This window comes from Ostreococcus lucimarinus, chromosome 20, assembly GCF_000092065.1.
Source record: "Ostreococcus lucimarinus CCE9901 chromosome 20, complete sequence".
Taxonomy (NCBI): Eukaryota; Viridiplantae; Chlorophyta; class Mamiellophyceae; order Mamiellales; family Bathycoccaceae; genus Ostreococcus; species Ostreococcus sp. 'lucimarinus'.
This window is the reverse complement of record NC_009374.1, coordinates 229,855-244,699: the sequence shown is the minus strand read 5'-3', so window position 1 is coordinate 244,699 and position 14,845 is coordinate 229,855. Positions and strand designations below refer to the sequence as shown.

At 59.4% G+C, this 14,845-nt stretch overlaps 5 protein-coding genes across 5 annotated transcripts; 1 reads left to right on the top strand and 4 right to left on the bottom strand.

Annotated features, from left to right (window-relative positions):
* Nucleotides 1-16: 16 nt before the first annotated feature.
* Nucleotides 17-9,199, bottom strand: OSTLU_89715 (predicted protein; the record flags this gene model as incomplete). The annotated part of the gene is made up of 1 exon (XM_001422495.1): nt 17-9,199. The coding sequence occupies one exon, from the start codon at nt 9,197-9,199 to the stop codon at nt 17-19; it is 9,183 nt and encodes a 3,060-aa protein (XP_001422532.1).
* Nucleotides 9,200-9,719: 520 nt separating this feature from the next.
* On the bottom strand, nt 9,720-10,235 carry OSTLU_29441 (predicted protein; the record flags this gene model as incomplete). The annotated part of the gene is made up of 1 exon (XM_001422494.1): nt 9,720-10,235. One exon carries the CDS (start codon nt 10,233-10,235, stop codon nt 9,720-9,722), a length of 516 nt encoding a protein of 171 aa, XP_001422531.1.
* A 266-nt stretch (nt 10,236-10,501) lies between these two features.
* OSTLU_29440 (predicted protein) lies at nt 10,502-12,713 on the top strand. Its single transcript, XM_001422653.1, has one exon. It carries the CDS (start codon nt 10,518-10,520, stop codon nt 12,666-12,668), a length of 2,151 nt encoding a protein of 716 aa, XP_001422690.1. The 5' UTR covers nt 10,502-10,517; the 3' UTR covers nt 12,669-12,713.
* A 193-nt stretch (nt 12,714-12,906) lies between these two features.
* On the bottom strand, nt 12,907-13,530 carry OSTLU_5483 (predicted protein; the record flags this gene model as incomplete). Its single annotated transcript, XM_001422493.1, has 2 exons — nt 12,907-13,059; nt 13,138-13,530. Coding segments are annotated over 2 exons (546 nt in total), but the record flags the coding sequence as incomplete, so codon positions are not given.
* Nucleotides 13,531-13,995: 465 nt separating this feature from the next.
* Nucleotides 13,996-14,766, bottom strand: OSTLU_94071 (predicted protein; the record flags this gene model as incomplete). The annotated part of the gene is made up of 1 exon (XM_001422492.1): nt 13,996-14,766. The coding sequence occupies one exon, from the start codon at nt 14,764-14,766 to the stop codon at nt 13,996-13,998; it is 771 nt and encodes a 256-aa protein (XP_001422529.1).
* Between the last annotated feature and the right edge of the window lie 79 nt (nt 14,767-14,845).

The following is a 14,845-nucleotide window of genomic DNA, read 5'->3' as shown; positions in this document are numbered from 1 at the left end:
TGACAGAAATTTCAATTTACGTCTTCGTCTCCGTGACGTTGCTTTTTTCATCAACCGCGGTTTGATCTTCAACCTCCTTTTCTTGTTGATCGTCTTTGACCGTCTCGTTTTCGTCGTGCGCTTTCTTTCGCGATTTTGACCGCAGGGATTTTCCCGTCAGGCGCGAGGTTGTGCGTACAAGCAGCCCTTTACGTTTAGCCACCGCAAGTTTCGTTCTCGTGAGACCGACTTGAGCTCTCGTAGTCTCGCGTTCTACGGATACGTACAGCTGTGCAGCGATACGTTGCTGCTTATAGATGGCTTTTCGCGACGCGAGCACGGCCTTGTTCGCCGCGATATCGTGAGCCGTTCGCTTTTGCGCCACGTTGCCTTGCTTTTTGAGGTGATCCAAGACATCGGCTTCCATCTTTGCCATGAGTGAATCGTGGATTTTAATCTGCGCTCGCAGCTGACGCTCGGTTTGCTGCATCGCTCGAAGCAAGTTTTCACACTGCATATTTTTCACGTTCTCTTCTCTCTCCAAGGCTCGTGAGATCCTGAGGCACTCCTTATTGGCGCTCGCGAGCTCGTTTTCGTACTCGAAGCGTACGCGTCTGAATGGGTTCAAAGACGGAGCGACCGCGGCCTTCTCTTCTTGCTTCATGACGAGTAATCGTTCGACTATGTCGCGCTGCAGTGCAAATTCGCGCTCCATCGTGGCCTTTCTCTCAGCGAACGTTTTCTCGAGGACGTTGATGTCCTCCTCGGTTTGCACCTTTTCTTCTTCATACGCTCTCTCGAGAGCGATCTTCTCATTCTTCATTTCATCCATCTGAACGGCAAGATGCTCCTCCATTTTCGACGTTAAATCGCGCAACGCCTGCTGCAAATTATTTCGCACGGCCTCTGCGGTGGACTTCTGCGCCAAAGCATAGTCGACGGCCGACAGTACTTTTTGAGCGAGCATGCTTTGCTTCTTAGCGTCGATCTGTATCACCTTCAGGCTCTTCATCATGGCCGAGGCGATGGGTTGAAACTCATTGAAAACGTCTGACGTTTCGATTATGCCACACAAATCTGCACACCACGAGGCGAAGCCATCCATGAAGGCAACGGTGTCATCATACACCACCTTGGCTTCTTCTGGCGTGATCTCTCCATTGAGATTGAGACTGAGTTGATTACGAATCTGCTCGGCGAACCCTCTGAGATACTTGACGCAACCGAAATGTTTGAACATTGGAAGCCAGTCGCTGATGCACTGCGTCCTAACTAACTCCATCTGCTTTTCATGTGTCTTCAGATCTTTGATGCACGATTCGAAGCACTCCGTTGTCAATGGTGGTTCGTCCGGAAGGAAAGTAGGGTGCTCCCTCTTGAGGCCACTGAACAGCTCGCTCTGCGTCATACACCACTGCGCGTGCGCATCGATGACGCTCGCACAGTGATGGAGCGTGGAAGATACCTTTTCGAAGTCATCACGTTCGTTCGCTTCTAGTAACGGAACGGCTGATGAAGATAACTCGTCTGAAGTTGCACGAAGCTCGGAGTCGCCGAATTGAGAAGTTATGGCGCTCTGCTCGCTCAACAACTCGGCATGTCGTCGTCCAAGAACGGCTAAATCGCTCACTAACTCTGCACTCGCGTATACTTCAAGCTGTTCGTTGACTTGTGCAACGATGCAATCGACGATGTGCACCTTGAAAATTATGTGCATTGCCGCAGCGTTCGGCGACGGCTCTGACTCTTGTCGTGCGGCGACGTAGCGTTCGTCCTCGGCCACGGAAAGTTTCGACAACTGCGCCTCGAGAGCGTCTATACGCTCCTCTACAGCAGGCCCAACAGGTGGAGGCATCGGTACAACGGTATTCACGATATGTGCCATCTGATTCGCCACTTCATACAAGGCCGTGATTTGCTCCGTGTAATCGATACCCTGACCTTCGGTGCTAGCCATCTCCGACTTCAAAGTGTCGATTCTAGTCAACATAGCTTGACGCGTGATCTCTATTCTCGCCCGCGCTTTGCGCCGTGTTATATCAAAGTCTGCCTTGAACGCGAACAAGCTCACGACCGCACGTTTCTTCGCCATCTCGACGAGTCGTTCACGAACAATCTCAATGCATGCTTCGGGTTCCTTGTCGATGTCCATCTTTGCGCGTTTGACCGCGACGCGTTCCCCGACGAATACGATGATGCGAATAGCGAGTAAACCCGTGATGATGGCAGTCATAAGACCAGTCATCATCTCGAGCGTGAAACTTTCCTGCACGATGCCGTCAGCGTCTCGCTTAACTGGCCATATCATCGCCAAGGCGGGCGTCACACCTTGCAGGAACGCCGCCATAGTTTCGACTTTGTTCAGACAATTTGACACCTTAAAACCGAAGAAACTCAACGTGATTATTCTCCAAGGTTGACAAATGTAGACGAAAATGCCGAGGAACCAGTGGATGAATACAAGGCCCCAGCCACTGAGAGGCGAAGCGCTGATGAAGGGCGAAGTCATGAGAATGACACCGCTCTTCTGGCATAATTCCACCGAGAGGTAATACACTGAGAACCGATCTTTCCAGCTCATCTTTTTCACGCGCTCGCGCGCTTGCGCAGACGGAGTGCGCTGCAACATTGACTTACTCATAGATAATACTTGAGCTAAGCGCCCGTCTTTTGACTTTCTTCCTTTACCAAAAACTTTCTTCTTCCCGAGTTCAGGGTTGAAATCTTCACCTTGCTCGACGTCGTCAGTGGGTCCATCGGTAGTTTCCAACGAAGTGCCTTCGTTTGGTTCCTCAATATCTTGTCTGATATCGTTTTCAATTTCATCAGCGACACGCTCAGTTTCGGTATCAAACGTCGTTTCTTCGCGATCGTCTTCATCGTCGCTACCGCGAGGAATAGATCTCGAGCGAACCGTCGTTTGTCGAAGTCTGGCAATCTCCAATTTGTGCGAATACGTAAGATCTTCTCTACGATATATATCGTAGAATGGACCGTATGCGTCGATGGTTTGTGGATCATCTAACTTCCCCGTATTTGAAAGTTTCCGCACTTGTGAGATGACGTAAATCGGCATACCGATTCCGACGATGGCCAACATAACCGCCGCCGCCGCCTGGATTGTCACATGAGAAGTACTCTCGCAATCGATGTCGATGTCGTGTTCTAGACGCGTGCTCTCGATACCGTCTATTTCGAGACAGTCGAAAGCCTGGAGGCACATACGGACTATGGGCAGGTATAACACAGTCATGGACAACACGCCAAAGCTTCTGAGGGAGGCTCGGAAGCGGTATTGCCTCTGCAATTCCTTGACAATTTTATCTCCTCCTTTGGATTCGAACGTGCGCCTTATGCCCCACAAACGACCCGGTCTTTCAATCCAGTATACCATCGCACCTCCATCGCGCCGTTCGCAGTGAATTGAACGCACTGTTCGTTCGAACCGTCGCCTTGATCTGAAGTTGTTGAAGACGATGATGAAAAAGATAAGTGCAGGGACAACAAACACAGACGCTAGGAAAATATTGAGCCAATTGAGACCAGTAGCCACGCACTCTGGTCTCAGAAAGTCGACGCTGAACGTGAAAGCTTCCAAGTACTTGCCGAGGTTAAGTACCGGGCCAGGCCATTTGATGTCCATACTCAGCGAAAGCGAAAAAAACTGCAAAGATTCGATAATCTTCTTCAAGTTGTTTGTCGCTTGAGGGCCCATGACTTGCGAAGCTTTGAAACCAAAGAACGCCAGAACGACTACAAGCGTAGCGGCAGCGAAGAGTTGACCTGCCGAGGTCCCAGGGCACTCAGTGCACGTTTGGCCCGTTTTGTAGTAACCCGCTTTGGCTAGAGAAGCTTCCAATCCGAGATCGACGATGTCTTGCGCCGTGTAGCAACGGTCGCACGCGTTGCCACCAGCACCAGGCGCGCAGCCGCGGCCTTCGGAGAGACATCGATCTGCGTAAACGCATTTCACGCGCGCGCAAAAATTGACATCTGGTAACGCGTACGTGCCTGCGGGATTGTTGCACGTACAGTTGTAATCTGGTGTGCCGATCGTAGACGGATCGTTGCACTGCCAGTTCTCAAAAGGCGCGCACGTGGCTGGATCGCAACCCTGCACGAGAACGGTGTTATCGATGGAATTCCCGTACGGTTCACACGTCTCCCCAAGAGTTCCATCTGGGTTCGTACCAGCGGCATCGTAGACACCGTTACCGCACGTTGGTGGCGGGGGTGGCGGCGGTGACGGCGGCGGCGGCGGCGCCGGCGTGTACCACGCCGAGGGTGGACCGTCGAGAGACGCGGATCCGTCTATACGATCACGCTCGTTTATCCATGCTATCGCATTGACAAACATTGACGTCACATTCGCCTGGGGCGTCTGCGATAAAACCCAACCGGTGATGTCGTGAACAAAAGCCGTAGCGCCCTGAAACATATGGCTCGCATCGGTGACCGCGGTGACGTTCCAACTGCCAATTGGCTGGTTGAACGCAGCCGCGCCGCTAAACATGTTGTCCATTCTCGTCACCTGCTCGGTATTCCACGATCCAATGTTGGCGTTGAAAAGAGTGGCGCTTTGGAACAAAGCATTCATGTCGGCGACCAGACTCGTGTCCCAGTTTGTGATCGGTTCGTACAGCGCGGCGCCGCAGTCGACACTGGGCGAGCACGTGCACGCGCCGGACGGAGCGCTGTTCAAGCAATTGGTCACGGCGGTTTGCAAAGCGGCCAAGTTGGCAAACGGAACGGGACCAGTCCAAGCCGACGCGGGACCATGAAAGCTGTTGCCAGGATTGGACGTGTGCTCGTACCTCGCGATCCACGCCGTCGCTCCAGAGAACATGTTGTTTGCGGAGGCACCGCCGGCGCCAATCCATCCGGTGATGTTCTTGTTAAAGCTCGTCGCTCCAGAGAACATGGAATCGAAGTTTGCCACGGCGCTGACGACCCAGGAGCCGATGTCCTGGTTGAACGCCGTGGCACCGCCGAACATGTTGTTCATGTTTGTCACCAACGACGTGTCCCACTGTGATCCCGACTTCGGGATGGGTTGGTTGAACGCCACCGCGCTTTGAAACATCGCGCCCATGTCCGTCACCAACGCCGTGTTCCACGAGCTGATGTTCTGGTTAAAGCTCGTCGCGCCGTTGAACATGTTGTTCATGTTCACCACCGACGACGTGTCCCACGAGCTGATGTCCTGGTTAAATCTCGTCGCGCCGTTGAACATGTTGTTCATGTCCGTCACCAACGCCGTGTCCCAAACGCTACCCGATGTCACCATACTATAATTGAAGAGCGGCGCGTTTTGAAACATCGCGCTCATGTCCACCACCGATTGCGTCACCCACGTGCTGAGGTCTTGGTTAAACGCCGCTGCGCCGAAGAACATGTTGCTCATGTCCTTCACCAACGTCGTGTCCCACTGTGATCCCGACTTCGGGATGGGCTGGTCGAACGCCGCCGCGTTTTCAAACATCGCGCCCATGTCCGTCACCGATTGCGTCACCCACGAGCTGATGTCCTGGTTAAAGCTCGTCGCGCCGTTGAACATGTTGTTCATGTTCACCACCAACGACGTGTCCCACGAGCTGATGTCCTGGTTAAATCTCGTCGCGCCGTTGAACATGTTGTTCATGTCCGTCACCAACGCCGTGTTCCATTGTGACCCCGACGTCGGGATGGGTTGGTTGAACGCCATCTGGCCGTTGAACATGTTGCTCATGTCTACCACCGACGACGTGTCCCACAGGCTCAAATCAGCGTTGAACGTGGTCGAGGTCCAGCTAGAACTGGACGCTTGGAACAACCCCGCCATGTCGTTGACACCGCTGACATCCCAATTCGCGATCCCCAACCCCTTGCCGTCCGTACACGAAGCTCCGGTGGGGGCGGCGGCGCCGCCCAGGCAGTACGAAGACGCGATCGTGTTCACGAGTTCGGCCTTCAACGTGAACGGCGACGCGTACGTACACGCCGTATCTCCTCCGGGCGCAACGTCACCCGCGAGACGGAACAGACCGCTAGCGCACGCCAAACACCCACCGCCCGAGACGTAATAATGGTTGGCGGGACACGCGCACGCCGTGTCAACTCCCTTTGCATTATCGCCCGCGGCGCGCACGCTCCCGGTGGGGCACGCCTGGCACGCGTTCGAAACCACGCGCTGGTTCGCCGCGCATAACTTGCCCCACGCGCTCGCGGGACCATCGGTTGTGGTTGAGCCCGCTGTGGTCGGGCCGTAGTTGTTGAGCCACGCCGTCGCTCCAGAGAACATATTGTCCGCGGAGGCACCGCTGGCGCCAATCCATCCGGTGATGTCCTGGTTGAAGCTCGTCGCTCCAGAGAACATGGAATTGAAGTTTGCCGCGGCGCTGACGACCCAGGAGCTGATGTCCTGATTGAACGCCACCGCGTCTTTGAACATGTTGTCCATGTCCGTCACCAACGCCGTGTTCCACGAGCTGATGTCCTGGTTAAAGCTCGTCGCTCCAGAGAACATGGAATTGAAGTTTGCCACCGATGACGTGTCCCAAACGCTACCCGATGTCACCATACCATAATTGAAGAGCGGCGCGTTTTGAAACATCGCGCCCATGTCCGTCACCGATTGCGTCACCCACGTGCTGAGGTCTCGGTTAAACGCCGCTGCGCCGAAGAACATGTTGCTCATGTCCTTCACCAACGTCGTGTCCCACTGTGATCCCGACTTCGGGATGGGCTGGTCGAACGCCGCCGCGTTTTCAAACATCGCGCCCATGTCCGTCACCGACGACGTCACCCACGAGCGGATGTCCTGGTTAAAGCTCGTCGCGCCGTTGAACATGTTGTTCATGTTCACCACCAACGACGTGTTCCACGAGCTGATGTCCTGGTTAAAGCTCGTCGCGCCGTTGAACATGTTGTTCATGTCCGTCACCAACGCCGTGTTCCACGAGCTGATGTCCTGGTTAAAGCTCGTCGCGCCGTTGAACATGTTGTTCATGTTCACCACCGACGACGTGTTCCACAAGCTCAAATCAGCGTTGAACGTGGTCGAGGTCCAGCTAGAGCTGGACGCTTGGAACAGCCCCGCCATGTCGTTGACACCGCTGACATCCCAATTCGCGATCCCCAACCCCTTGCCGTCCGTACACGAAGCTCCGGAGGGGGCGGCGGCGGCGCCCAGGCAGTACGAAGACGCGATCGTGTTCACGAGTTCGGCCTTCAACGTGAACGGCGACGCGTACGTACACGCCGTATCTCCTCCGGGCGCAACGTCACCCGCGAGACGGAACAGACCGCTAGCGCACGCCAAACACCCATCGCCCGAGACGTAATAATGGTTGGCGGGACACGCGCACGCCGTGTCCTCTCCCTTTGCATTATCGCCCGCGGCGCGCACGCTCCCGGTGGGGCACGCCTGGCACGCGTTCGAAACAATGCGCTGGTTCGCCGCGCATATCTTGCCCCACGCGCTCGCGGGACCATCGACTGAGCCCGCTGTCATCGGGCCGTAGTCGGTGATCCACGCTACCGCTCCAGAGAACATATTGTCCGCGGAGGCATCGCTGGCGCTATTCCATCTGGTGATGTCCTGGTTGAAGCTCCTCGCTCCAGAGAACATGGAATTGAAGTTTGCCACGGCGCTGACGACCCAGGAGCTGATGTCCTGGTTGAACGCCACCGCGTCTTTGAACATGTTGTCCATGTTTGTCACCGACGACGTGTCCCAAACGCTACCCGATGTCACCATACTATAATTGAAGAGCGGCGCGTTTTGAAACATCGCGCTCATGTCCACCACCGATTGCGTCACCCACGTGCTGAGGTCTTGGTTAAACGCCGCTGCGCCGAAGAACATGTTGCTCATGTCCTTCACCAACGTCGTGTCCCACTGTGATCCCGACTTCGGGATGGGCTGGTCGAACGCCGCCGCGTTTTCAAACATCGCGCCCATGTCCGTCACCGATTGCGTCACCCACGAGCTGATGTCCTGGTTAAAGCTCGTCGCGCCGTTGAACATGTTGTTCATGTTCACCACCAACGACGTGTCCCACGAGCTGATGTCCTGGTTAAAGCTCGTCGCGCCGTTGAACATGTTGTTCATGTCTACCACCGACGACGTGTCCCACAGGCTCAAATCAGCGTTGAACGTGGTCGAGGTCCAGCTAGAACTGGACGCTTGGAACAACCCCGCCATGTCGTTGACACCGCTGACATCCCAATTCGCGATCCCCAACCCCTTGCCGTCCGTACACGAAGCTCCGGTGGGGGCGGCGGCGCCGCCCAGGCAGTACGAAGACGCGATCGTGTTCACGAGTTCGGCCTTCAACGTGAACGGCGACGCGTACGTACACGCCGTATGTCCTCCGGGCGCAACGTCACCCGCGAGACGGAACAGACCGCTAGCGCACGCCAAACACCCACCGCCCGAGACGTAATAATGGTTGGCGGGACACGCGCACGCCGTGTCAACTCCCTTTGCATTATCGCCCGCGGCGCGCACGCTCCCGGTGGGGCACGCCTGGCACGCGTTCGAAACCACGCGCTGGTTCGCCGCGCATAACTTGCCCCACGCGCTCGCGGGACCATCGGTTGTGGTTGAGCCCGCTGTGGTCGGGCCGTAGTTGTTGAGCCACGCCGTCGCTCCAGAGAACATATTGTCCGCGGAGGCACCGCTGGCGCCAATCCATCCGGTGATGTCCTGGTTGAAGCTCGTCGCTCCAGAGAACATGGAATTGAAGTTTGCCGCGGCGCTGACGACCCAGGAGCTGATGTCCTGATTGAACGCCACCGCGTTTTTGAACATCGTATCAAAGAACTCGACTTGTGACGTGTCCCATTGTACTCCCGACGTCGGGATGTTCTGATTGAAACTCGACGCGTCGTGGAACATACCGCTCATGTCCGTCACCGATGACGTGTCCCACGTGCTGAGGTCTTGGTTGAAGTTTGTCTGACCTTTGAACATGGCGTTCATGTCGGTCACCGATGACGTGTCCCACAAACCGATGTCGACGTTCACAAAGCGTCCGACGGACCCGGAGTCGAACAACCTCGACATGTCGACGATGGCTGCGACGTCCCACGAGCCAATCGGCACCGGCGTCGCGGCGCTGTCCCTGCACGTCGCCAACGTTTCGTCGTCCGCCAGACACGCCATGATCGCGTTATCTAAATCGCCGCGCGACGTAAACGGCGACGTCGCCCCCTCGACCGCGAGCGTCAGACCCATCGCCAGCGCCGTCGCCAGCGCCGCGCCGCGCCGATTCGTCCCGCGTCGTCCCGATCCGCGCGTTCGCCTCGCCCCCATCGCGCGCGCCGCCGGCCGTCCCTTCGCCTCGCGCGTCCTTCCTCGCGCGTCATCGCGCGCGCGCGCGCGGCCGTTGTCGCCGCGGCCGCGGGCGATGCATTCGCGTCGCGCGCGCGTCGCGGCGTCGCGGCGCGTCCGCGCGTCCATCTCGCGACGGCGACGCGTCCCGTCCGAGAGTCCGCGGCTCGCGCGCGCGCGCGTCGCCGTCGTCGTCGACGGCGACGGCGCGGTGTGCGACAGGGCGCGGCCCGTGAACGGTTGACGAATCCGTTCGACGAGTCCTGAACCGTCGCGACGAGATGAGATTTGCACCGCACCGACGACTAACGGTCGATGAGTCGGTCGACGAGGGGGGTCGATCGACGCGGCGCGCGACGCGAGACGAGACGGCGGCGCGCGCGAGCGATGGAAAGGGGGCGCGATGCGTCGATTACACGCGACGTCACGCGCGAGCGACGCGACCGGGGAGGAGGCGACCGGGGACGAGGACGCCGCCGCGAGACGGGTCCGGCGCGAGCACGCGGCCGCCGCTCGCGAAATCTGGGACGACGAACACGTCGCGAAGATCCTCGAGCCAGGCGAGTATTTCTATCGATGCCGCCTCGGCGTCGCCCGCGCGCGCGAGCGCGTCGGCGGCGAATTCGAGTAACCGGTCGGAGAGCGCGGCGTGCGCGGCGGTGACGCCGCCGTCGACGGCGCGCGCCGTCGTCGTCGCCGCGTTCGCGGGATCGTTCGCGCGCCATCGCGCGTCGAACGCACCGGGCGCGATCACGCGCACGAGGGTTCCGTCGTCGTCCGCGGACGTTTCCGCTCGCACGCCGCCTCGCGCGTTCGCCTCGCGCGCGCTCGCCGCCAAACCGCTCGCGCCCTTCCCGTCGCCATCACCGCCTTCGCGCGCGCGCGCGCCCGCGCGCGCCTCGCGCGCCTCGCCGTCTTCCAACGCGTCCTCGCGCGCCATGGATCGATACCCATCGCTCGCGACGACGGCGCGCCACGTTACGTCGATCTTTTCCGCCGTTCGCGCGAGCCGTCGGATCGCGTTCGCCACCGCATCGCCGTCCCTCGCGTCGCGTCCGTTCGCGCGCAGCGCGCGTTGAACGTCGCCCACCGCCGCGCGCGCGTCGTCCGCGAGCGCGAGCGCGGCGTCGAGCTCGTCGATCGCGGGCGTCGTCATCTGTCGTCGTGTCGATCTCGGTCAACGACCCCGCGCGTCACTTCTCTCCGCGCGACGCGACGCTCGATGCGCGCGTCGAGCGAGACGTCGGACGAAAGCGACGACGACGACGCGTGGTGCGCGTCGTGCGAGCGGTGCGGCGAGGTGTGCTTCGGGGCGTCGGAAACGCTCGCGAGTTTAGCGCTCGCGAAACATCGGGACGGCGCGTGCGGCGCGCGCGTCCGCGGCGACGGCGACGGCGCGACGCGCGAGACGACGCCGAAGCGGGAGTACCATCGCAAGTGCACGCTGTGCGAGAACTTCGAGGTGAACGAGGACGATAAGAAGCAGTTCTTCGCGGCGTGGGGGCGACACGCGAACTCGGAGGAACACTTGCTGAACGCGGAGCGGCGACGAAGGACGAAGCTCGAGAAGAGGGAGCCGGGAGGGAGAGCGCGCGCGACGGTGGGGGAATCGGCGTTGGAATTCCCGACGAGGACGTGCGAGACGTGCGCGGTGACGATTCGGGGCAGCGGAGAGGCGAATTTGGCGAATAATTGGTTGCAACACGCGCGGACGAGACGACATCAGGAACTGGCGCACGCGGCGAAGGAAACGGCGAAGGCGGCGAAATTTGCGAGCGTGGTGGAACAGAAGGCGCCGCCGCCGGTGCGAGTGCGGAATGTGTATGATGCGCTGGAAAGTGCCGGGAGCGAGCGATCGGGGTCGCCTGCGCCGGTTTTCGACGACAGCGCGGAGATTTCGCCGAAGCACGGGACGGACTCCTCTCCTATCGCTTTAGACAAGTCCGCCGGCGCCGCGAGTGTGTTGGCGTACATGTGCGATAGGTCAGTCGGCCGCGCGTGGAGAGACGCGCGTCCGACGCTTGTGAGCCACGACAGAGTCGACGAGACGGCTCGAGACATGGCCGTCTTGGGAACGCTGTTCGACGTTCCGAAGCATTTTGCGCAAAACGAATTCGTCGATAAGAGAGAAATGTTCATGGACGTCGGCATTCCGTTCTGTGGTCTGGTGTACGGCGCACCCGGGGCGAGTACGTCTCACACCGTCGATGTACTCGTCGAAAACTGTTTGATGCGTCAGGGAATGGTTGACCCGCCACAGGACTGGACGACGGCGATTACGTTTAGCACTTCGACGACCGACGCCTTTTCTAAAGATGCATCGCTTGCGAATTTTCTCGGGTTATCCGTCTTGAGTCTACATTTGGAAACGCTCTGTGGCAAAAATTCCAACTGTCGCGCGCCTAATGTCAAAGTGCTCTCGGCGCCCAAACATATCGAAAGTCGCGCTCCAGAAATCTGCGACGAGTACGATCGGAATGGTTTCGTCGGAATGGTTTCGCCACTACTTTTCGGATGGAATTCGCTCACGAGCGAGCACTTGTGCATTATGCTCGGCATAGAAGATGACGAGCAGATTTTGAAGATGATTCGTCACCGGACTTCGTTCAAACAATTTTTTGAAGGATTGTGCGACAGCTTTAGAGCCCAGAGAGATGGAAGTCGTGGACAGTTACTCCTTGCGCGCGCGCAGCAAGTCAAATCATTCATCTACGAAAACTACGAAAATGTTCACGTCGAGGGCGTAGTGATGCGCGTGTTCGAACAAGCCGTGCTCGTCGACGCGCTCAACGTCGTCGACGTGACGCATTCGGAGTACGAGCCGGATTTTGTAGACGCCATCTTCCAAGTCGCTCTCAGCATGTTTCAAAAAATGGATCTCCCGTTGAAACGGACCGCACGGAACCGACGCTCCCCACCGAAAAAGCTCATCGTAATCGATGACGCGGATCTGTTGCTCAGCCTCGGCTCGCGAGCGGGATTTGCTGGTCAACTTGTGAACGCCGCTCGAACGATGCATCGGACAAACACGCGTCTCGTCGTCGGCACGACGAGCCCATTCGCGATTCCTGAGGCCCTCGTCGAGCTCGCGACGGTGCACGTTTTGCACCAGTTCAACTCTGCGCGCTGGTTTGATCACATTGCACGTAACGCGGCACTGCAGGAAGCCAACTTGAGCGACGTACGAAACCTTCAACCTGGCGAATCTTTGGTTTGTGCTAATATGCTATGCTACAATTGGAGCGCGCCTCGAGCGCGCGCCGTCAAGATGCGCATCCGCAATCGTCTCACGCGAGAATCCGTTCGTGTTGTACGAACTCCGCTAGAAGAAGCCACTCACCGATTCATGAGAGACATCGACGACTCACGCTAGAAGAGTCCATTCATGTTCGACGAATCATAGATGCGCCGCTTACACACATCTAATTCACTTCTTACATTACTAATACCACAGAATTCTGTACTACTTGTTCGCCGCCGCGTCGCTCTTACTTTTTCCTCACTTTAATTTGCCCGTCCGCGTCGAAACCGGGATGAGCGAGAAAGATGCGAGTGTACTCAGCCGTGGCGACGACGGCGGACGCCGCCGTGGCGTATTCCAGAATGACGCGCACTGTTCTATCAGCTACGAGCTCGAGCGCGGGCGCCATCATCGGCGATCCTGCATGCGCCGCGAACACTGGTTCGCTCACGGCGAACGTGATGAGCGCCATTTGCAGCGCCGTATTCACCTTGCCGATGAAGAGCGGCCTCAGCGCCCCGCGCTTCGACCCGAGCTGCTCGACTTCGTCAAAATCGAACCCCGCGAGCGCGGCCGCTCCAGTGGGCGGCGGTCGACTCACGGGCTTATCGTCAAATCCTAAAAACTCTCCCACGGTTTTCCATTTCCACCCCAACGCGCCCGCGCGTCGCCACGCCCCGCCGACGACGTGAATCGCGTCGCGACTCACCAATAACCCCACGAGCCACACTGGAAGCGACCCTTCCAAGGCCAACGCCGTCCCCACGCACCCAACGAACACCTTATCCGCGATCGGGTCGAGATAACTCCCCAAAATCGTCCCTTGCTTCCACCGTCTCGCGAGAAATCCATCCAAATAATCCGTAAACGCCGCCGCCGCGACGCCGCCGAGCACGAGTTCCGGCGACGCGCCGCTCGCGACGCCGTACGCCAGCGCGGGACCGGCGACAATTCTGCCCACGCACAGCGCGTTGGGCGCGTTGAAATTCCTTTCGTCTCGCATCTGCTCTCGTTTCGAGTTCACCGTCGTCTCGTCGTCGCCGTCGCCTTCGTCGTCGCCTTCGTCGTCGCGCGTCGACGTCGTCTCCGTCTCCGCGCGCGCGCTCGCGGCGAACCCACGAACGCGCGCGAACGCCAGAACCGCCGCGTCGCGCCCGCGCGCGTCGCTCGCCATCGCGCGCGTCGTCGTCGTCGCCCGAGCGAGCCTCGCGCGCGCGCTCGACGCCGCGTCCCGCGCGCTCGACGCCTCGCATCGCGCGAGCACCGCGCGCGCGTCGACGCGCGCGGCATCGCGCGCGCGCTCGCGAAGCGCGCGCTCGAGCGCGCGACGCATCGGTCGCCGCGAGTCGACGACTGCGGCGAGCGCGAGCGCGGCGAGCTCGAACTTTTCGCCGGACGCGCCGTCTCGTCGACCGAATAGCTAATCTCATCTAATCTCATCTAATCCAAACTACTGAATCTACTCACCGCGCTCGCGACGCGCCCGTTTCCGTTTCCGCGCGCGCGACTCGCTCGCGTCGCTCGCGTCGCTCGCGCTCGCGTCGTCGGCGTCGCTCGACGGAAGCTCGTCCTCGCGCGCGGGCCGATAAAACCATCCGAAGATGGCGTGTCGTCGCCGATTTTCGGACGTCACCGGCGCCACCGCGTGCACGCGAGGCACCTTGAACACGACCAATCGATTAAACTTGGGCTCGATCGTCTTTCCCGGCGCCGTCTCGTCGTCCATGTCGACGAACGCGCCGCCGTCGCGTTCGACGTCCCAATCATCCGGGGTCAAGTAATACGCCACCGCGTACGCGCGCAGGTGCATCTCGAATCCACCGTTCGCCAGCTCGACGGGCGCGTACGCCGCGTCGTCGTGCGGATCGATCTTATGTCCGTTCGCGTATCGACTCGCGGTGAAGCTCGGCACCAGCGCGCGCCAATCCTCGTCGTCGTCGTCCTCGCGCGCGCGCGCGTCGTCCTCGGCCGCGCGCTGCATCTCGAACCCGACGCTCGTGAACGCGCTCACCGCGCGCACCGCCGTGGAGGCGTCGAACGCGTGCGCGACGTCCTCCGCGTCGTCGTCGTCGTTCGCGTCCGCGCGGTCCCACGCGCTTTCGGGCGCGCGCTCGAGCTCGCGTCGCATGCGCGCCGCCGTCGCGCGCGGCAGGAAGTCATCGACGACGACGAGCGCGCCGGTCGCGGCGCGACGCAGCGGCGCGTCGGCGACGGGCGGCGCGCGTCGCATCGTGACGATTCGCGAGTGGACGTTCGAGCGCGTTCGAGCGCGCCGCGCGGCACACGGCGCCGCGGTGCGCGCCGGGAGA

Bases quoted from the DNA above. Each gene is read 5' to 3' on its own strand.
- OSTLU_29440 (XM_001422653.1), top strand. From the start codon at position 10,518: ATGCGCGCGTCGAGCGAGACGTCGGACGAAAGCGACGACGACGACGCG.